Source organism: Phoxinus phoxinus (genome assembly GCF_949152265.1).
Source record: "Phoxinus phoxinus genome assembly, chromosome: 14".
In the NCBI taxonomy this organism is placed as follows: Eukaryota; Metazoa; Chordata; class Actinopteri; order Cypriniformes; family Leuciscidae; genus Phoxinus; species Phoxinus phoxinus.
The window spans coordinates 17,601,058-17,622,590 of record NC_136889.1 but is presented as its reverse complement, the minus strand read 5'-3'; the positions used below and the strand labels follow the sequence as shown (position 1 = coordinate 17,622,590).

Here is a 21,533-nt window from a genome sequence, read left to right as displayed (position 1 = left end):
TAATAATAATAATAATACACTTTATTTTATAAAGCACCTTTAAAAGCAGCTTCTCAAAGCATTGCAGACAATAAGCAATACAATTGAATAAATAAAGAACAAAATAAACATCAACAAAACAAAAATCAACAAAATAATTAAATAAACATCAACAAGCAAAATGCAAGTTTAAAACAATATGTCTTGAGTTGACCTTTAAAAATGGCATATGTCTGGAGTTCAAGAGAAATTCAAAGATCTGGAGCATTGGAAGAGAAAGCCTCAGAAAGTGTCACCCACAGTTCTTAAGTGTGTTTTAGGAACAACCAGTAAGTTCGATTGTGAGGATCTGCGATTAGGATTATAGGGATTATAGCGAATTTTGTACATATTGGAGCTTGTTTAGTGTGGCTTTAGAAACTCCGGCTAAAAGGACGTAACAGTTTATTTTTATCAGCTTTTCTGCTACAGGAAAATGTAACATAGGACACAATCTTGCAATGTTTCTGAGATGGAAAAAGAAGTTTAAACTGTACTCTGAACAAAATAATCAAATGAAAGATTAGCATTGAAAATAACTGCAAGGTTCCTCACTTTGCTCTGGGTTTCCAAAACAGAGCTATCAAAAGTCAGACAGAGAACCAGCTTTGGAAATTTGATGACGGGAACCAATGAGCATAACTTGCAATGTTCAGACACAGGAAATTATTACTCATCCACGTTTTTATCTCATAAGATCAGCGTCAGGGCGCTCATCTGGTTTAGAATGTATATAAATCTGCGTATCGTCAGCATAGAAACGATAATTGAGGCCGAGCGATCTCTAGAAATGATCAATGGTGACAGATAAATATTAAAAAGTAAAGGGCCCAAGGCTGACCCCTAAGGAACACCAGTGAAAACAGAGCTAATCTCAGACCTATGGCCACCCACTGAAATGAACTGCGAACGGTCAGTTAAAGAGGATCTAAACCACTTAAAAACTGTCCCGACACACCAGCCACTGTTTCAAGACGTGTGAGTAATAGACTGAGATCAACACTATCAAAAGCGGCTCTTAGAACAAGAAGAATGAGAATGGATGTTGCGTCAGAGTCAGAAGCCATCAATAGATCATTGGTGACTTTAACCAAAGCCGTCTCGGTACTGTGAAATTTACAAAAACCCGACTGAAGGGGTTCAAAAAGGTTATTAATCGTGAGATAGTTACACAAATGAGAGTCAACAATACGCCCAAGTATTTTAGCCAGAAATGTAAGATTCGAGATAGGACGATAATTATTAAAGTCGTCCAGGGAAACATTCTTTTTTTTTATTGTTCATTTAATTCTGCAAACATAATCCCAAACAATAAGGTGGAGGTTTGATTGGCAGATTTAGTCACACAAACAGCACAAGTGGCTTGTGAAGAAACAGACCGGCTGTATGACAATTTCATGTAAGCAGAATATCGCTGGGAAATCGCTAAACTCCAGCGCATGTTCGTTTTCAGATCATCAGTGCTTTTTAGAGCGCAGTGTAGAGCGAGCGTGCAAGGATTGCCAGATTGCACAGATTAAGTAAAACACTGGGCAGAAAATGTAAGAGAAAAGCTCTGTTTGGGGAATTTAAGCTATTTACATCTGGCAACCACAATCATCAATGCTAGTGGGGACTTGTTATCAATGCAAGATAACACAAATGTCAAATAAAAAAAGCATTTTCAGGAAAAGTCATGAGCGGGCAAATATCGTGACGATTATTTAAAATGAATCGAGAGAGGCAGACATCGTTATCGCAAATTAAAATACGATAAATTGTGCAGCCCTACTTCTTAGTGCGCAAATCGTCGTTATACCATCATGGAGCAGAGAGAGAAAAAGTAACCTTGCGTGACCTCAGAGGAGCAAAAGAGTCTAGATTAGCAGCAAGAGCGTTATTTAACTGTGAGACTTTCTCCTCCAAAGATGTAAAGTGCAGATTACTTAAAGTGGAAACAACAGAATTGGAAAAAACTGTCTGATCAATAGATTTCCACTTCCGAAATGTTACAGTTCGAATGGTAGGTGCACAAAAATAATGTAGTTCCCAATTAAAGAAGAAAGGTGATTGATCGGACAGTCCGAGGTCAACAGATGAAAACTGCGATACAAATGAGTCATTTATAATCACAAGATTCAGAGAATGGCCTTTGCAGTGAGTCGGGCCAGTTACCAATTGCAAGAAATTAAAACAGTCAAGTAGCGATAAAAAGTCCACATGAATGTTGAAATCCCCGACAATATGAACTCTGTGGAACTTCAGGGTCAATATTGACAGAAAGTCAGCAAATTTTGACATAAAAACTGCATGTGACTTAGTCTTAGGTGGTTTGTAGACTGTAGCAATGATTGTAGAAGCAGGAACAGAAATAGTCAAAACCAAGCATTCAAATGCTGAAAACTGAGGAACAGTGATGACTTGATGACTTGTTTCCAGTCTTGCAGTCTCTCATGTTCTTGCTCAGACGTGGACGGCTCTGAGATCTCTGGTGTGGCGGCTTGAGTTCCTGTCAGGTTGGGGTTGGACTTCAGGCTTCGGGTCACGTCTCGAGCTCAAGCCCTCGACCAACGACAGCAAGTGTGTTGTTTCCTATCCAACACAAAGATTATATGAACATGTGAACTCATGGATGTTTTTTCTAGAGCTGATTTACAACAGAACTGAATTCTTGCAATTGCATCACTGATTCTGTTATTTTCCTGTTTATTACTGTGAAGCCGCTCTGAAACAATCTGTATTGTATAAAGCGCTATATAAATGAAGGTGACTTGACTATAACAAGAACATTACAATGAACACACATTTGAAAACCTCACTACAAATACTCCAGAACTGAAGATAAATGATAATAATCCTACTCTGTCTGTTACACTTCCTCACACCTGAAATCACTGATCGAGTGAATCTCCTGAACATCTCCTGAACTTCTCCTGATCATTTCTAATCCATTCATGTTGTAACATCTGCTCTAACGTCGGGCGTTTAGTTGGATCCAGGGTTAGGCACTGGCTAATCAGATCACTGCATTCTGTACACATTTTATTAAGGAGAGAGCTGGTTAGTCATGACTAGGGGTGTAACAATATATCGTGCCACAATATATCGCAATACAAAAATGCAACAATATGTATCGTGGATAGTGACAATATGTATCGTGGAGAGTTCACCCAAAATAGAAATTACTGTATAAGAAAAAAATCATGTTTTCAGAGTTTTAGTGTCAGTACTACATTAAACTACTATATAATGTTAATTATAATGTATAATAATGCAATGGTCAGCTTCAGAATCATGAATATTTTTATTCTGGTGTCACCATTATCCTTGAATTACAAGCACCAAGTCCAAACCTGTTCATTTAAACCCACAATGTAATATCAAAGTTAGCATTTTAATCAACAGTAAATTTTTTGTTAACCTTTTATCATATATCTTGGGAGTATCGCAATAATACCGTATCGTGAGTTCAGTATCGTGATATATATCGAATCGTGAAATGAAGGTATCGTTACACCCCTAGTCATGACCATGTGACACGAATGGTGGCATCTATGAAAACAGCATCTGAAACATGATTAATATAAGGTAAACTGTTCTTTATCTTTCTTTAAAGGTGAAGTATGTATTTTCTGTGGCACCGAGCAGAATTACAAAAATATAGCATATTTTCAAACAACCAAACGCCCCTTTCGCTTGTCGCGCCTCCCTCAACTCAAACATCACAAACGCAGCTCTTACTGGTTCTTCTGAAGGCATGTTCTACATATGAGGAATCATTTGATCTGTGTTGCATTTGTCTTTATGAACATTTGTGTTTCTGAACGGGTGCATGATGATGCTGTATGTTATTGAAGCGTCCTTTATAGCGTGTTGCATCTCAATGCCCCATTCGCTTTGACGCGTTCATGACCGGTTTAATCTTTAAAGGTATAAATGCAGTGAATTTTGGCTTTCACTTCTGTGACTAAAGCTGAATATCTTTTCCCATGATCCCACAGCGGCTAAACACCCTCAGTAGCCACGCCCCCAAACACACGCTATAGGTTGGGCTGGAAAGACATTGGGAGGCTCAATGTTTACACTTTTGGGGGAGATAAACCCATAAATGACATACTAATAGTAATCGATGAACAATAAACTGGGAGAAGAGAATGTATTTTAACATAAATCTTACGTATTTCACCTTTAACTCTCTCTGTGTACGGAGTCTCCCCTTTATGTGTGTGTTTATCAATGTCATCAATATTATTCACTCACCTTTGGATAAGTTGGAGTTCAGAAATGTAACTTTGGCTTCTGTGATTTCCAATGTATTGAGAAAAGGACGACATGGGTTCACCATCTCGTACAACATCACTCCTAGAGCCCAGACATTTGTTGGGACGGCGTGGAATCGAGGTTCAGTGTGGACTTCAGGTGGGCAGTAATCCAGTACTCCTGTAAGTAAGACATTCGCACATTGTTGAGCAATTTTTTTTAAAGCATCAAATAATCAGTAAGTCGCTACATTCAGGTTTTCACACTCCAAAAATGCTCACCAACGTATATGTCACTCTCGTAGCCGTCAGCACTAAGTAGGTGACCGCTGCCAAAGTCTATCAGCTTGAGCTGTAACATGTTTTTCCTCAACAGGAAATTCTGCGCATGAACATCACTATGAAAAACGCCGCGCTCAATGCAGTGTTGAACTGCCAGCACAGCCTGTCGCATGATGATCCGTGCTGTTGTTTCATGCAGTTGAGGATTACGACTGATGAAGTCCAGCAAGCTCTCGCACGGTTCAGGGAACTCCATGATGAGAGTGAATTTTCGAGGGTGTTCAAACCAATCGTACAGCTGTATGACATAGGGGCTTATGGGTTCTTGCCTCATCTTTAGCAGCAGCGCCACTTCTGTAATGAGCGGTTTGGGATGCCCAGGCTAGAGAAAAGTAGTAGACAGAAGGTTAGCTGGGTAAAAATCTGAAGAAAACATCATTTTAAAATATACTTTTTTTTAAATCTTTGTAGATACGATCATCAGAGCCTTTCCAGGCTTATTTGTCTATTATATTTACAGCGAATGCTTCACACAGGTGTATTGACTACAGTAATCAGCACTTAAACAACACATACACATTCAGCTTTTGACCAACTTACAATAGCAAGATAAAGATCGTTGTAAGTCTTGCGCATCCGCTTGATGGCAACCTGCAAAAACACACAAAAAAACTGTATTCAATAACAGTAATAGTATTTAAGCGCCTGACTTTGCACATAACATTTACCATTTGAGCATCTGAGTATTAAACCAAATACTTGAAAAATAAAATACAATTCAGCAAGATTGCTTTACCTTTTTGCCATCCAATTTCCGTGTTCCCTCGAACACTCTTCCGAATCCTCCGGATCCAATCATCTCTCCCACGTTATAGAGAGTCTCAAAGGACCCTAAAAAACAAATCAGAAAAATATGAGAAATATATGAGCTTGCTAGATCCTTGGTTTTATATTAAAAATATCAGTGCTGGTTGTGTCGAGAAAATAATTTTTTGAAAACAAGTCTATCTTTATTAAAAAACAATACGATAATACTCTTTAAACCAATGTTGGAGAAATAATTTGTGCAGATTTACCGTTATTCGGCTTGACGGCGGAGTGATCGGGATCAGGTGATGAAGGATCAGGATCAGAATCCAGATCCGCTGGAGGAACGAAAGGCTCCACATCATCCACAGCAAAACAGCAGAGGAACGGATACTTCACAGCCTTCCACATCCTTCTGAGCAAAGAACCAGATCGTTTCCTCTTCTTGGGTTTTTCTGAAATGAAGAAAAACAATTGACTTACCGGTATTAAAAACATCAATGACGTCAAATTAAGCAAAGATATACAGTAATGACATAACTTACATTTTACTGTTAAATTCTAATCTGTTATGTTACAAATCCAAAGAAAATTCCAGCAAAATTTTGCAGAGCAGCAGTAAATGTGATTGGACATAAACATGATAAAAACTATACTAATTATTAGCAACATCTCTATCTGTACACTTTACAGTCTCCAGCCTTATTTCAGTCTCACCAGTCGAGCTCTTGTTCACCGGTGGCGGTGGTTCCATACGGACATTTGAAGTCTCCGTTGGGTCGATGGGAACTTGACCTGGCAGCGGAGGGCACATAAACTCTTCAAAGCTGTTGGTCCTGGACAATCTCCTGTTGCCGCCACTGCCCTGTTCATATTGGCTTTCCGATCTATCGCCACTCCGCTTCCTCTGGACGATGTACGAGCCTTTGCTGCTGAAGCTCTTCAACCCACATAACCACCTCTTCACATTTCCCACAGAGCGGGACGAAGATGATGTGGACATGATGCCCGGTGAAGAGTCTGGGGAAACATTTTTAATAATATTACAATTTGGTCACATCAAATTGTTACTTTATTTAAATTTTTTCAACTTTCTTTTTTGAATGATAAATTACTTATTAACTGAGCCATAAATTCTTCAATAAAAGCCTATCCTGACCTCTGTGACAGCGTTTCGGTGAAGTGGACGGACGTCCATCATCTGGGCTCTGCAACTCCCTCCTGCTGTCAGTCCGATCTGTGGACACAGAAAAAGAAAACTCAGAAGATGATGTGGACATGATGCCCGGTGAAGAGTCTGGGGAAACATTTTTAATAATATTACAATTTGGTCACATCAAATTGTTAATTTATTTTAATTTTTTCAACTTTCTTTTTTGAATGATAAATTACTTATTAACTGAGCCATAAATTCTTCAATAAAAGCCTATCCTGACCTCTGTGACGGCGTTTCGGTGAAGTGGACGGACGTCCATCATCTGGGCTCTGCAACTCCCTCCTACTGTCAGTCCGATCTGTGGACACAGAAAAAGAAAACTCAGAAGACTGAGGGGTGAAATATCCTGGAAGCTTCTGGATCAGTGTCTGGGTCAGGTCTGGCAGTGGATCCTGGGAGAAAACAGATGTACTGGAGCTGGAGCTGGAGCTGGAGCGGCCTGAGTCTGGAATATTTCAGACATCACATAGTTAGAAATGTTTAAAATAATCAATAATGTCAGCGGTCAATTACTAATTATTATATAGTTAACGTTACTCAAATTTAAAAGTTTATTTTAAATGCAAGGAATCAAATACATGTGATAACTTAGCTGGTAAAATTTATAAAATGGGTTACCTTCACATTAATTTAGTCAATCATTGTACAACATCATACCATAACATACCATAAACAAATGAAAAACTAAAGCACTCACCTCCTCTTTCACCCATGAGAGCCTGAGACATCTTCCTTCAACCTAAAATAAAAACAATACAGAAATACAATACAAAATACAATACAATAAAACACTAACGTTACCCTTCTCAGAAATACTCCTCCCCCAAAAAAATAAAATTAAAAATAAAACAAAAAATTAAAAACTCCAAACACCTTCTCACGAAATAACAATAAACAAAAGTATCCTCGGAAATAAAATTAACTTTCAAAAATATAACTTAAGGATAAAATATAAAGGATATATCCTCCGATGTTCTTCTAGAAAGTCTCCTCTCAGAAATCCTCCGAACAGTTTTGAAATCTCAAGATCGATCGCACAGAAACTCTGCAAAAGTTTGTCAATTCGCCTCGTCTCTCAACCAACAAACAGCGCTCGGTTCGAGTGTGTATCAGTCAGCATTCATAACACACGCGTCGCTATAGAAACTAAAATTTAAATCACTCAAATGCAGTCAGGATTCATAACAGGGGTCGCTATAGCAACACAAATTCGAATCACTCAAATGCACGCACGCACGTGCTATGAGCACAGCACGTGAGCTCACATCGAAACTGAACACATTTATTGAATAGTTACAAACTTAATTTTTACGTTTTCTTTAATAATACATATGAGATGTATTATTTTTGAACAGTTATTTGTTTTGACACGTTTTCAAAACTGTCACCTTTTTCTCCACACAATTCCCAAAACCAGTCACAAAATGGGAAATGCCCCACATCTCCTACAAAATGTAACACTGCATTCAAAATGCCATAAACACGTGTCAGGACACTTATTTCATAATAGTACATTTTTGAATATAATACCATAAACACTGTTGTTCTAAATGTAAAGCTCTTTGGTCTTGCATAGGCTTATATCTCAATACCAGTGTTGTGCCTGAACGCCTTCATTGAACGATAGTTCATGAACTCGTTCATATTTTGGGCGAACGTGAACTGAACGTACTGTATTACTGCCTGATGAACGTTACTGTGAACTCGTTCATTCTGGTGTCGGTGAACGGCACGCTCTCTCCGTTTAACTTCGTTCAATGGGGTGCCAGATTTCTATAGAGCCTTCCAGGCAAAATCCGGCTAAAACACCCCGTAAACGGCCTTAATATGTAGCGGGGAAAACACCCAATCTGGCAACACCAGCCACCAGTGTCTCCTGGCTCTCTTGGTCGATCTCGTTCATCAAAATGAACAAATCTTTTTTCCGAGTCATTTCGTTCATTTAAGGGGCTTTAAATGTTATACTATTAACTGGCAAATTCCCCGAACACATCCACTTACGCAATCTTGATCATATTCTGAATTATTAAATCATTATAATGCAGTCAAAAATCGTTTACAGGGAACATAAATAATTACTTTACCTTCCGAGTCTTTCGTTCATTTGTCACGTGACAGACGCAATGAATGGATTCATGAACGACTCATCACTAAACTCAAAACAAAAAGCAGCATGATCATTTAAACGAGTTTTATGACAAGGTCCGTGAGGATGGGAAACATCTGACGCACAGCTTCAGTGTTAAAACTGATAAAATAATTGCTGTGTTTCTATAAATGGGCTGTGGCAATCGCTTGGGCACACACACATGCACACACATTTTGTTGTAGATATAGATATTTGAAATAAATGATAGGTTAAGAAATGCTTACTGCAAATCTAAGTAAAATACCATTTTCTGGTTTCTTATTAATCATCATGTGGCAGAATTGTCAAACCTGAGAGCTCAGTGCAAATTAAGTGATAAACTTTGACAAAATGTGATTATAATAGTGTTATAATAGTGAGTGTTTTATAATGTCTAAACATGAGTGCAAAAGCACCTCTGAATAGAACTCATTGGCTCACTTTCATTTTAAAAGTGTTAGTTTCCAACAGTAATCTCCACTAAAGCAAAGTAGTTTTTCCATGTTAACTCCATTAAGCAGGCTCTCTCTCACACACACACACACACACACACACACACACACACACACACACACACATACACAAAGACAAATATTTTTTCAATGTAATTGGGATATGTGATTGTGAAATATTGTTTAATGGTCTATAAGCATTTCATTTATTTCTTTGTAAAAATCTATATTACCAGTGCACCATAATTGTTTAAAACAATTATAATAAGGATTTGGAGCATTTGTTTATCAGCCAATGCTGGATAATGGTAAAGATTAGATTAAACAGATTTCTTATCCTGCGGTAGTAGCCTACTATTACTGCCTTCATCCTCAGTTCAAATGATTGATACTAGTTTAGAATTTACTGTGAGGCCTCCGAGCTTCAGAAATTCATGAAACCTGGCATGTTTCTTCAAAATGACTTTGTTCACACTATATATAGACATGTTACTCACAATGGGCCATGAGGGTCGGGTACGAGTCAAAAGAAGTATACTTTGCAAGGCTGTGCGTGTAAAAGAACAAAGTATACTTTCAGCTTAATAAAACAATAATAGCTTCTTTAACCTAAATAACCAAAGGGGAGGCAACAAATTATATTATTATTATTTTCAAAATGTTCTAGTCTCATTTATTGTAGTGTTATGTTTTAGACAGGCTCTACAATCAATGCACTGAAGTCTGCAGCAATGTAGATTGAGATTTTAAACAGTTTTATTTCAGGAAGCACAAAATAGGCCTTTGCCTGAATACTGTACAGGTCATATACAGATTGGTCATATATAAAGCATATATAAATAAAGATGACTTGTCTTGATTTAAAAACAAAGCAAAAATTACTTTTAAAACAAAGCAAATGAGGCTGTGATAATAATAATAATAATAAACTTTATTTTATAAAGCACCTTTAAAAGCAGCTTCTCAAAGCATTGCAGACAATAAGCAATACAATTGAAATATAAAGAACAAAATAAACATCAACAAAACAAAAATCAACAAAATAATTAAATAAACATCAACAAGCAAAATGCAAGTTTAAAACAATATGTCTTGAGTTGACCTTTAAAAATGGCATATGTCTGGAGTTCAAGAGAAATTCAAAGATCTGGAGCATTGGAAGAGAAAGCCTCAGAAAGTGTCACCCACAGTTCTTAAGTGTGTTTTAGGAACAACCAGTAAGTTCGATTGTGAGGATCTGCGATTAGGATTATAGGGATTATAGCGAATTTTGTACATATTGGAGCTTGTTTAGTGTGGCTTTAGAAACTCCGGCTAAAAGGACGTAACAGTTTATTTTTATCAGCTTTTCTGCTACAGGAAAATGTAACATAGGACACAATCTTGCAATGTTTCTGAGACGGAAAAAGAAGTTTAAACTGTACTCTGAACAAAATAATCAAATGAAAGATTAGCATTGAAAATAACTGCAAGGTTCCTCACTTTGCTCTGGGTTTCCAAAACAGAGCTATCAAAAGTCAGACAGAGAACCAGCTTTGGAAATTTGATGACGGGAACCAATGAGCATAACTTGCAATGTTCAGACACAGGAAATTATTACTCATCCACGTTTTTATCTCATAAGATCAGCGTCAGGGCGCTCATCTGGTTTAGAATGTATATAAATCTGCGTATCGTCAGCATACAAACGATAATTGAGGCCGAGCGATCTCTAGAAATGATCAATGGTGACAGATAAATATTAAAAAGTAAAGGGCCCAAGGCTGACCCCTAAGGAACACCAGTGAAAACAGAGCTAATCTCAGACCTATGGCCACCCACTGAAATGAACTGCGAACGGTCAGTTAAAGAGGATCTAAACCACTTAAAAACTGTCCCGACACACCAGCCACTGTTTCAAGACGTGTGAGTAATAGACTGAGATCAACACTATCAAAAGCGGCTCTTAGAGCAAGAAGAATGAGAATGGATGTTGCGTCAGAGTCAGAAGCCATCAATAGATCATTGGTGACTTTAACCAAAGCCGTCTCGGTACTGTGAAATTTACAAAAACCCGACTGAAGGGGTTCAAAAAGGTTATTAATCGTGAGATAGTTACACAAATGAGAGTCAACAATACGCCCAAGTATTTTAGCCAGAAATGTAAGATTCGAGATAGGACGATAATTATTAAAGTCGTCCAGGGAAACATTCTTTTTTTTTATTGTTCATTTAATTCTGCAAACATAATCCCAAACAATAAGGTGGAGGTTTGATTGGCAGATTTAGTCACACAAACAGCACAAGTGGCTTGTGAAGAAACAGACCGGCTGTATGACAATTTCATGTAAGCAGAATATCGCTGGGAAATCGCTAAACTCCAGCGCATGTTCGTTTTCAGATCATCAGTGCTTTTTAGAGCGCAGTGTAGAGCGAGCGTGCAAGGATTGCCAGATTGCACAGATTAAGTAAAACACTGGGCAGAAAATGTAAGAGAAAAGCTCTGTTTGGGGAATTTAAGCTATTTACATCTGGCAACCACAATCATCAATGCTAGTGGGGACTTGTTATCAATGCAAGATAACACAAATGTCAAATAAAAAAAGCATTTTCAGGAAAAGTCATGAGCGGGCAAATATCGTGACGATTATTTAAAATGAATCGAGAGAGGTAGATATCGTTATCGCAAATTAAAATACGATAAATTGTGCAGCCCTACTTCTTAGTGCGCAAATTGTCGTTATACCATCATGGAGCAGAGAGAGAAAAAGTAACCTTGCGTGACCTCAGAGGAGCAAAAGAGTCTAGATTAGCAGCAAGAGCGTTATTTAACTGTGAGACTTTCTCCTCCAAAGATGTAAAGTGCAGATTACTTACAGTGGAAACAACAGAATTGGAAAAAACTGTCTGATCAATAGATTTCCACTTCCGAAATGTTACAGTTCGAATGGCAGGCGCACAAAAATAATGTAGTTCCCAATTAAAGAAGAAAGGTGATTGATCGGACAGTCCGAGGTCAACAGATGAAAACTGCGATACAAATGAGTCATTTATAATCACAAGATTCAGAGAATGGCCTTTGCAGTGAGTCGGGCCAGTTACCAATTGCAAGAAATTAAAACAGTCAAGTAGCGATAAAAGGTCCACATGAATGTTGAAATCCCCGACAATATGAACTCTGTGGAACTTCAGGGTCAATATTGACAGAAAGTCAGCAAATTTTGACATAAAAACTGCATGTGACTTAGTCTTAGGTGGTTTGTAGACTGTAGCAATGATTGTAGAAGCAGGAACAGAAATAGTCAAAACCAAGCAATCAAATGCTGAAAACTGAGGAACAGTGATGACTTGATGACTTGTTTCCAGTCTTGCAGTCTCTCATGTTCTTGCTCAGACGTGGACGGCTCTGAGATCTCTGGTGTGGCGGCTTGAGTTCCTGTCAGGTTGGGGTTGGACTTCAGGCTTCGGGTCACGTCTCGAGCTCAAGCCCTCGACCAACGACAGCAAGTGTGTTATTTCCTATCCAACACAAAGATTATATGAACATGTGAACTCATGGATGTTTTTTTAGAGCTGATTTACAACAGAACTGAATTCTTGCAATTGCATCACTGATTCTGTTATTTTCCTGTTTATTACTGTGAAGCCGCTCTGAAACAATCTGTGTTGTATAAAGCGCTATATAAATGAAGGTGACTTGACTATAACAAGAACATTACAATGAACACACATTTGAAAACCTCACTACAAATACTCCAGAACTGAAGATAAATGATAATAATCCTACTCTGTCTGTTACACTTCCTCACACCTGAAATCACTGATCGAGTGAATCTCCTGAACATCTCCTGATCTTCTCCTGATCATTTCTAATCCATTCATGTTGTAACATCTGCTCTAACGTCGGGCGTTTAGTTGGATCCAGGGTTAGGCACTGGCTAATCAGATCACTGCATTCTGTACACATTTTATTAAGGAGAGAGCTGGTTAGTCATGACCATGTGACACGAATGGTGGCATCTATGAAAACAGCATCTGAAACATGATTAATATAAGGTAAACTGTTCTTTATCTTTCTTTAAAGGTGAAGTATGTATTTTCTGTGGCACCGAGCAGAATTACAAAAATATAGCATATTTTCAAACAACCAAACGCCCCTTTCGCTTGTCGCGCCTCCCTCAACTCAAACATCACAAACGCAGCTCTTACTGGTTCTTCTGAAGGCATGTTCTATGAGGAATCATTTGATCTGTGTTGCATTTGTCTTTATGAACATTTGTGTTTCTGAACGGGTGCATGATGATGCTGTATGTTATTGAAGCGTCCTTTATAGCGTGTTGCATCTCAATGCCCCATTCGCTTTGACGCGTTCATGACCGGTTTAATCTTTAAAGGTATAAATGCAGTGAATTTTGGCTTTCACTTCTGTGACTAAAGCTGAATATCTTTTCCCATGATCCCACAGCGGCTAAACACCCTCAGTAGCCACGCCCCCAAACACACGCTATAGGTTGGGCTGGAAAGACATTGGGAGGCTCAATGTTTACACTTTTGGGGGAGATAAACCCATAAATGACATACTAATAGTAATCGATGAACAATAAACTGGGAGAAGAGAATGTATTTTAACATAAATCTTACGTATTTCACCTTTAACTCTCTCTGTGTACGGAGTCTCCCCTTTATGTGTGTGTTTATCAATGTCATCAATATTATTCACTCACCTTTGGATAAGTTGGAGTTCAGAAATGTAACTTTGGCTTCTGTGATTTCCAATGTATTGAGAAAAGGACGACATGGGTTCACCATCTCGTACAACATCACTCCTAGAGCCCAGACATTTGTTGGGACGGCGTGGAATCGAGGTTCAGTGTGGACTTCAGGTGGGCAGTAATCCAGTACTCCTGTAAGTAAGACATTCGCAGATTGTTGAGCAATTTTTTTTAAAGCATCAAATAATCAGTAAGTCGCTACATTCAGGTTTTCACACTCCAAAAATGCTCACCAACGTATATGTCACTCTCGTAGCCGTCAGCACTAAGTAGGTGACCGCTGCCAAAGTCTATCAGCTTGAGCTGTAACATGTTTTTCCTCAACAGGAAATTCTGCGCATGAACATCACTATGAAAAACGCCGCGCTCAATGCAGTGTTGAACTGCCAGCACAGCCTGTCGCATGATGATCCGTGCTGTTGTTTCATGCAGTTGAGGATTACGACTGATGAAGTCCAGCAAGCTCTCGCACGGTTCAGGGAACTCCATGATGAGAGTGAATTTTCGAGGGTGTTCAAACCAATCGTACAGCTGTATGACATAGGGGCTTATGGGTTCTTGCCTCATCTTTAGCAGCAGCGCCACTTCTGTAATGAGCGGTTTGGGATGCCCAGGCTAGAGAAAAGTAGTAGACAGAAGGTTAGCTGGGTAAAAATCTGAAGAAAACATCATTTTAAAATATACTTTTTTAAAAATCTTTGTAGATACGATCATCAGAGCCTTTCCAGGCTTATTTGTCTATTATATTTACAGCGAATGCTTCACACAGGTGTATTGACTACAGTAATCAGCACTTAAACAACACATACACATTCAGCTTTTGACCAACTTACAATAGCAAGATAAAGATCGTTGTAAGTCTTGCGCATCCGCTTGATGGCAACCTGCAAAAACACACAAAAAAACTGTATTCAATAACAGTAACAGTATTTAAGCGCCTGACTTTGCACATAACATTTACCATTTGAGCATCTGAGTATTAAACCAAATACTTGAAAAATAAAATACAATTCAGCAAGATTGCTTTACCTTTTTGCCATCCAATTTCCGTGTTCCCTCGAACACTCTTCCGAATCCTCCGGATCCAATCATCTCTCCCACGTTATAGAGAGTCTCAAAGGACCCTAAAAAACAAATCAGAAAAATATGAGAAATATATGAGCTTGATAGATCCTTGGTTTTATATTAAAAATATCAGTGCTGGTTGTGTCGAGAAAATAATTTTTTGAAAACAAGTCTATCTTTATTAAAAAACAATACGATAATACTCTTTAAACCAATGTTGGAGAAATAATTTGTGCAGATTTACCGTTATTCGGCTTGACGGCGGAGTGATCGGGATCAGGTGATGAAGGATCAGGATCAGAATCCAGATCCGCTGGAGGAACGAAAGGCTCCACATCATCCACAGCAAAACAGCAGAGGAACGGATACTTCACAGCCTTCCACATCCTTCTGAGCAAAGAACCAGATCGTTTCCTCTTCTTGGGTTTTTCTGAAATGAAGAAAAACAATTGACTTACCGGTATTAAAAACATCAATGACGTCAAATTAAGCAAAGATATACAGTAATGACATAACTTACATTTTACTGTTAAATTCTAATCTGTTATGTTACAAATCCAAAGAAAATTCCAGCAAAATTTTGCAGAGCAGCAGTAAATGTGATTGGACATAAACATGATAAAAACTATACTAATTATTAGCAACATCTCTATCTGTACACTTTACAGTCTCCAGCCTTATTTCAGTCTCACCAGTCGAGCTCTTGTTCACCGGTGGCGGTGGTTCCATACGGACATTTGAAGTCTCCGTTGGGTCGATGGGAACTTGACCTGGCAGCGGAGGGCACATAAACTCTTCAAAGCTGTTGGTCCTGGACAATCTCCTGTTGCCGCCACTGCCCTGTTCATATTGGCTTTCCGATCTATCGCCACTCCGCTTCCTCTGGACGATGTACGAGCCTTTGCTGCTGAAGCTCTTCAACCCACATAACCACCTCTTCACATTTCCCACAGAGCGGGACGAAGATGATGTGGACATGATGCCCGGTGAAGAGTCTGGGGAAACATTTTTAATAATATTACAATTTGGTCACATCAAATTGTTACTTTATTTAAATTTTTTCAACTTTCTTTTTTGAATGATAAATTACTTATTAACTGAGCCATAAATTCTTCAATAAAAGCCTATCCTGACCTCTGTGACAGCGTTTCGATGAAGTGGACGGACGTCCATCATCTGGGCTCTGCAACTCCCTCCTGCTGTCAGTCCGATCTGTGGACACAGAAAAAGAAAACTCAGAAGATGATGTGGACATGATGCCCGGTGAAGAGTCTGGGGAAACATTTTTAATAATATTACAATTTGGTCACATCAAATTGTTAATTTATTTTAATTTTTTCAACTTTCTTTTTTGAATGATAAATTACTTATTAACTGAGCCATAAATTCTTCAATAAAAGCCTATCCTGACCTCTGTGACGGCGTTTCGGTGAAGTGGACGGACGTCCATCATCTGGGCTCTGCAACTCCCTCCTGCTGTCAGTCCGATCTGTGGACACAGAAAAAGAAAACTCAGAAGACTGAGGGGTGAAATATCCTGGAAGCTTCTGGATCAGTGTCTGGGTCAGGTCTGGCAGTGGATCCTGGGAGAAAACAGATGTACTGGAGCTGGAGCTGGAGCTGGAGCTGGAGCGGCCTGAGTCTGGAATATTTCAGACATCACATAGTTAGAAATGTTTAAAATAATCAATAATGTCAGCGGTCAATTACTAATTATTACTATAGTTAACGTTACTCAAATTTAAAAGTTTATTTTAAATGCAAGGAATCAAATACATGTGATAACTTAGCTGGTAAAATTTATAAAATGGGTTACCTTCACATTAATTTAGTCAATCATTGTACAACATCATACCATAACATACCATAAACAAATGAAAAACTAAAGCACTCACCTCCTCTTTCACCCATGAGAGCCTGAGACATCTTCCTTCAACCTAAAATAAAAACAATACAGAAATACAATACAAAATACAATACAATAAAACACTAACGTTACCCTTCTCAGAAATACTCCTCCCCCAAAAAAATAAAATTAAAAATAAAACAAAAAATTAAAAACTCCAAACACCTTCTCACAAAATAACAATAAACAAAAGTATCCTCGGAAATAAAATTAACTTTCAAAAATATAACTTAAGGATAAAATATAAAGGATATATCCTCCGATGTTCTTCTAGAAAGTCTCCTCTCAGAAATCCTCCGAACAGTTTTGAAATCTCAAGATCGATCGCACAGAAACTCTGCAAAAGTTTGTCAATTCGCCTCGTCTCTCAACCAACAAACAGCGCTCGGTTCGAGTGTGTATCAGTCAGCATTCATAACACACGCGTCGCTATAGAAACTAAAATTTAAATCACTCAAATGCAGTCAGGATTCATAACAGGGGTCGCTATAGCAACACAAATTCGAATCACTCAAATGCACGCACGCACGTGCTATGAGCACAGCACGTGAGCTCACATCGAAACTGAACACATTTATTGAATAGTTACAAACTTAATTTTTACGTTTTCTTTAATAATACATATGAGATGTATTATTTTTAAACAGTTATTTGTTTTGACACGTTTTCAAAACTGTCACCTTTTTCTCCACACAATTCCCAAAACCAGTCACAAAATGGGAAATGCCCCACATCTCCTACAAAATGTAACACTGCATTCAAAATGCCATAAACACGTGTCAGGACACTTATTTCATAATAGTACATTTTTGAATATAATACCATAAACACTGTTGTTCTAAATGTAAAGCTCTTTGGTCTTGCATAGGCTTATATCTCAATACCAGTGTTGTGCCTGAACGCCTTCATTGAACGATAGTTCATGAACTGTTCATATTTTGGGCGAACGTGAACTGAACGTACTGTATTACTGCCTGATGAACGTTACTGTGAACTCGTTCATTCTGGTGTCGGTGAACGGCACGCTCTCTCCGTTTAACTTCGTTCAATGGGGTGCCAGATTTCTATAGAGCCTTCCAGGCAAAATCCGGCTAAAACACCCCGTAAACGGCCTTAATATGTAGCGGGGAAAACACCCAATCTGGCAACACCAGCCACCAGTGTCTCCTGGCTCTCTTGGTCGATCTCGTTCATCAAAATGAACAAATCTTTTTTCCGAGTCATTTCGTTCATTTAAGGGGCTTTAAATGTTATACTATTAACTGGCAAATTCCCCGAACACATCCACTTACGCAATCTTGATCATATTCTGAATTATTAAATCATTATAATGCAGTCAAAAATCGTTTACAGGGAACATAAATAATTACTTTACCTTCCGAGTCTTTCGTTCATTTGTCACGTGACAGACGCAATGAATGGATTCATGAACGACTCATCACTAAACTCAAAACAAAAAGCAGCATGATCATTTAAACGAGTTTTATGACAAGGTCCGTGAGGATGGGAAACATCTGACGCACAGCTTCAGTGTTAAAACTGATAAAATAATTGCTGTGTTTCTATAAATGGGCTGTGGCAATCGCTTGGGCACACACACATGCACACACATTTTGTTGTAGATATAGATATTTGAAATAAATGATAGGTTAAGAAATGCTTACTGCAAATCTAAGTAAAATACCATTTTCTGGTTTCTTATTAATCATCATGTGGCAGAATTGTCAAACCTGAGAGCTCAGTGCAAATTAAGTGATAAACTTTGACAAAATGTGATTATAATAGTGTTATAATAGTGAGTGTTTTATAATGTCTAAACATGAGTGCAAAAGCACCTCTGAATAGAACTCATTGGCTCACTTTCATTTTAAAAGTGTTAGTTTCCAACAGTAATCTCCACTAAAGCAAAGTAGTTTTTCCATGTTAACTCCATTAAGCAGGCTCTCTCTCTCACACACACACACACACACACACACACACACACACACACACACACACACACACACACACATACACAAAGACAAATATTTTTTCAATGTAATTGGGATATGTGATTGTGAAATATTGTTTAATGGTCTATAAGCATTTCATTTATTTCTTTGTAAAAATCTATATTACCAGTGCACCATAATTGTTTAAAACAATTATAATAAGGATTTGGAGCATTTGTTTATCAGCCAATGCTGGATAATGGTAAAGATTAGATTAAACAGATTTCTTATCCTGCGGTAGTAGCCTACTATTACTGCCTTCATCCTCAGTTCAAATGATTGATACTAGTTTAGAATTTACTGTGAGGCCTCCGAGCTTCAGAAATTCATGAAACCTGGCATGTTTCTTCAAAATGACTTTGTTCACACTATATATAGACATGTTACTCACAATGGGCCATGAGGGTCGGGTACGAGTCAAAAGAAGTATACTTTGCAAGGCTGTGCGTGTAAAAGAACAAAGTATACTTTCAGCTTAATAAAACAATAATAGCTTCTTTAACCTAAATAACCAAAGGGGAGGCAACAAATTATATTATTATTATTTTCAAAATGTTCTAGTCTCATTTATTGTAGTGTTATGTTTTAGACAGGCTCTACAATCAATGCACTGAAGTCTGCAGCAATGTAGATTGAGATTTTAAACAGTTTTATTTCAGGAAGCACAAAATAGGCCTTTGCCTGAATACTGTACAGGTCATATACAGATTGGTCATATATAAAGCATATATAAATAAAGATGACTTGTCTTGATTTAAAAACAAAGCAAAAATTACTTTTAAAACAAAGCAAATGAGGCTGTGATAATAATAATAAACTTTATTTTATAAAGCACCTTTAAAAGCAGTTTCTCAAAGCATTGCACACAATAAGCAATACAATTGAATAAATAAAGAACAAAATAAACATCAACAAAACAAAAATCAACAAAATAATTAAATAAACATCAACAAGCAAAATGCAAGTTTAAAACAATATGTCTTGAGTTGACCTTTAAAAATGGCATATGTCTGGAGTTCAAGAGAAATTCAAAGATCTGGAGCATTGGAAGAGAAAGCCTCAGAAAGTGTCACCCACAGTTCTTAAGTGTGTTTGAGGAACAACCAGCAAGTTCGATTGTGAGGATCTGCGATTAGGATTATAGGGATGTAACAGTTCTGTTAAATAATACGGTGCTTTATATGTGAGCATCATAATCTTAAAATACTGGGAGCCAATGCAAGGATTTCTAAAGTGGAGTAATATGATCGCATCTCCTGGACCCAGTTAAGATCCTTGCGGCCGGATTTTGTACATATTGGAGCTTGTTTAGTGTGGCTTTAGAAACTCCGGCTAAAAGGACGTAACAGTTTATTTTTTATCAGCTTTTCTGCTACAGGAAAATGTAACATAGGACACAATCTTGCAATGTTTCTGAGATGGAAAAAGAAGTTTAAACTGTACTCTGAACAAAATAATCAAATGAAAGATTAGCATTGAAAATAACTCCAAGGTTCCTCACTTTGCTCTGGGTTTCCAAAACAGAGCTATCAAAAGTCAGACAGAGAACCAGCTTTGGAAATTTGATGACGGGAACCAATGAGCATAACTTCAGTTTTAACAATGTTCAGACACAGGAAATTATTACTCATCCACGTTTTTATCTCATAAGATCAGCGTCAGGGCGCTCATCTGGTTTAGAATGTATATAAATCTGCGTATCGTCAGCATACAAACGATAATTGAGGCCGAGCGATCACTAGAAATGATCAATGGTGACAGATAAATATTAAAAAGTAAAGGGCCCAAGGCTGACCCCTGAGGAACACCAGTGAAAACAGAGCTAATCTCAGACCTATGGCCACCCACTAAAATGTACTGCGAACGGTCAGTTAAAGAGGATCTAAACCACTTAAAAACTGTCCCGACACACCAGCCACTGTTTCAAGACGTGTGAGTAATAGACTGAGATCAACACTATCAAAAGCGGCTCTTAGAGCAAGAAGAATGAGAATGGATGTTGCGTCAGAGTCAGAAGCCATCAATAGATCATTGCGTGTGACTTTAACCAAAGCCGTCTCGGTACTGTGAAATTTACAAAAACCCGACTGAAGGGGTTCAAAAAGGTTATTAATCGTGAGATAGTTACACAAATGAGAGTCAACAATACGCCCAAGTATTTTAGCCAGAAATGTAAGATTCGAGATAGGACGATAATTATTAAAGTCGTCCAGGGAAACATTCTTTTTTTTTATTGTTCATTTAATTCTGCAAACATAATCCCAAACAATAAGGTGGAGGTTTGATTGGCAGATTTAGTCACACAAACAGCACAAGTGGCTTGTGAAGAAACAGACCGGCTGTATGACAATTTCATGTAAGCAGAATATCGCTGGGAAATCGCTAAACTCCAGCGCATGTTCGTTTTCAGATCATCAGTGCTTTTTAGAGTGCAGTGTAGAGCGAGCGTGCAAGGATTGCCAGATTGCACAGATTAAGTAAAACACTGGGCAGAAAATGTAAGAGAAAAGCTCTGTTTGGGGAATTTAAGCTATTTACATCTGGCAACCACAATCATCAGTGCTAGTGGGGACTTGTTATCAATGCAAGATAACACAAATGTCAAATAAAAAAAGCATTTTCAGGAAAAGTAATGAGCGGGCAAATATTGTGACGATTATTTAAAATGAATCGAGAGAG

The 21,533-nt window shown here is 38.0% G+C and overlaps 2 protein-coding genes across 5 annotated transcripts; both read right to left on the bottom strand.

Moving 5' to 3' along the window:
• LOC307010019 (uncharacterized protein) lies at positions 1 to 8,654 on the bottom strand. 2 transcript variants are annotated; one of them, XM_079634338.1, is made up of 11 exons: positions 7,259 to 8,654; positions 6,782 to 7,006; positions 6,505 to 6,582; positions 6,063 to 6,365; positions 5,615 to 5,800; positions 5,335 to 5,429; positions 5,139 to 5,189; positions 4,539 to 4,920; positions 4,258 to 4,437; positions 2,883 to 3,028; positions 1 to 2,589 (listed from the first exon to the last, which is right to left on the bottom strand). In XM_079634338.1, the coding sequence occupies exons 1-10, from the start codon at positions 7,287 to 7,289 to the stop codon at positions 2,889 to 2,891; spliced, it is 1,671 nt and encodes a 556-aa protein (XP_079490464.1). In that variant the 5' UTR covers positions 7,290 to 8,654; the 3' UTR covers positions 1 to 2,589; positions 2,883 to 2,888. The 2 variants fall into 2 exon arrangements, with proteins under 2 accessions (XP_079490464.1, XP_079490465.1); XM_079634339.1 differs by lacking the exon at positions 2,883 to 3,028 and having other exon boundaries at positions 7,259 to 8,650.
• Positions 8,655 to 10,051: 1,397 nt separating this feature from the next.
• Positions 10,052 to 17,448, bottom strand: LOC307010422 (uncharacterized protein). Of its 3 annotated transcripts, XM_079635067.1 has the most exons (11): positions 16,853 to 17,443; positions 16,369 to 16,599; positions 16,092 to 16,169; positions 15,650 to 15,952; positions 15,202 to 15,387; positions 14,922 to 15,016; positions 14,726 to 14,776; positions 14,126 to 14,507; positions 13,845 to 14,024; positions 12,932 to 13,077; positions 10,052 to 12,639 (listed from the first exon to the last, which is right to left on the bottom strand). In XM_079635067.1, exons 1-10 carry the CDS (start codon positions 16,881 to 16,883, stop codon positions 12,938 to 12,940), a joined length of 1,677 nt encoding a protein of 558 aa, XP_079491193.1. In that variant the 5' UTR covers positions 16,884 to 17,443; the 3' UTR covers positions 10,052 to 12,639; positions 12,932 to 12,937. The 3 variants fall into 3 exon arrangements, with proteins under 3 accessions (XP_079491193.1, XP_079491194.1, XP_079491195.1); XM_079635068.1 differs by lacking the exon at positions 12,932 to 13,077 and having other exon boundaries at positions 16,853 to 17,446; XM_079635069.1 differs by lacking the exons at positions 10,052 to 12,639; positions 12,932 to 13,077 and adding an exon at positions 13,092 to 13,155 and having other exon boundaries at positions 16,853 to 17,448.
• Between the last annotated feature and the right edge of the window lie 4,085 nt (positions 17,449 to 21,533).

Excerpts from the sequence above, each read along its gene's own strand:
- LOC307010019 (XM_079634338.1), bottom strand. The coding sequence starts at position 7,289 with ATGTCTCAGGCTCTCATGGGTGAAAGAGGAG. Across the intron at positions 4,921-5,138 it reads ACGATCTTTATCTTGCTATT|CCTGGGCATCCCAAACCGCT; the intron begins GTAAGTTGGTCA and ends ACTTTTCTCTAG. Across the intron at positions 3,029-4,257 it reads GAACTCCAACTTATCCAAAG|AATGCAGTGATCTGATTAGC; the intron begins GTGAGTGAATAA and ends AAATGTGTACAG.
- LOC307010422 (XM_079635067.1), bottom strand. The coding sequence starts at position 16,883 with ATGTCTCAGGCTCTCATGGGTGAAAGAGGAG. Across the intron at positions 15,388-15,649 it reads GGTGAACAAGAGCTCGACTG|AAAAACCCAAGAAGAGGAAA; the intron begins GTGAGACTGAAA and ends TCTTCATTTCAG. Across the intron at positions 14,025-14,125 it reads CGAGAGTGACATATACGTTG|GAGTACTGGATTACTGCCCA; the intron begins GTGAGCATTTTT and ends TCTTACTTACAG.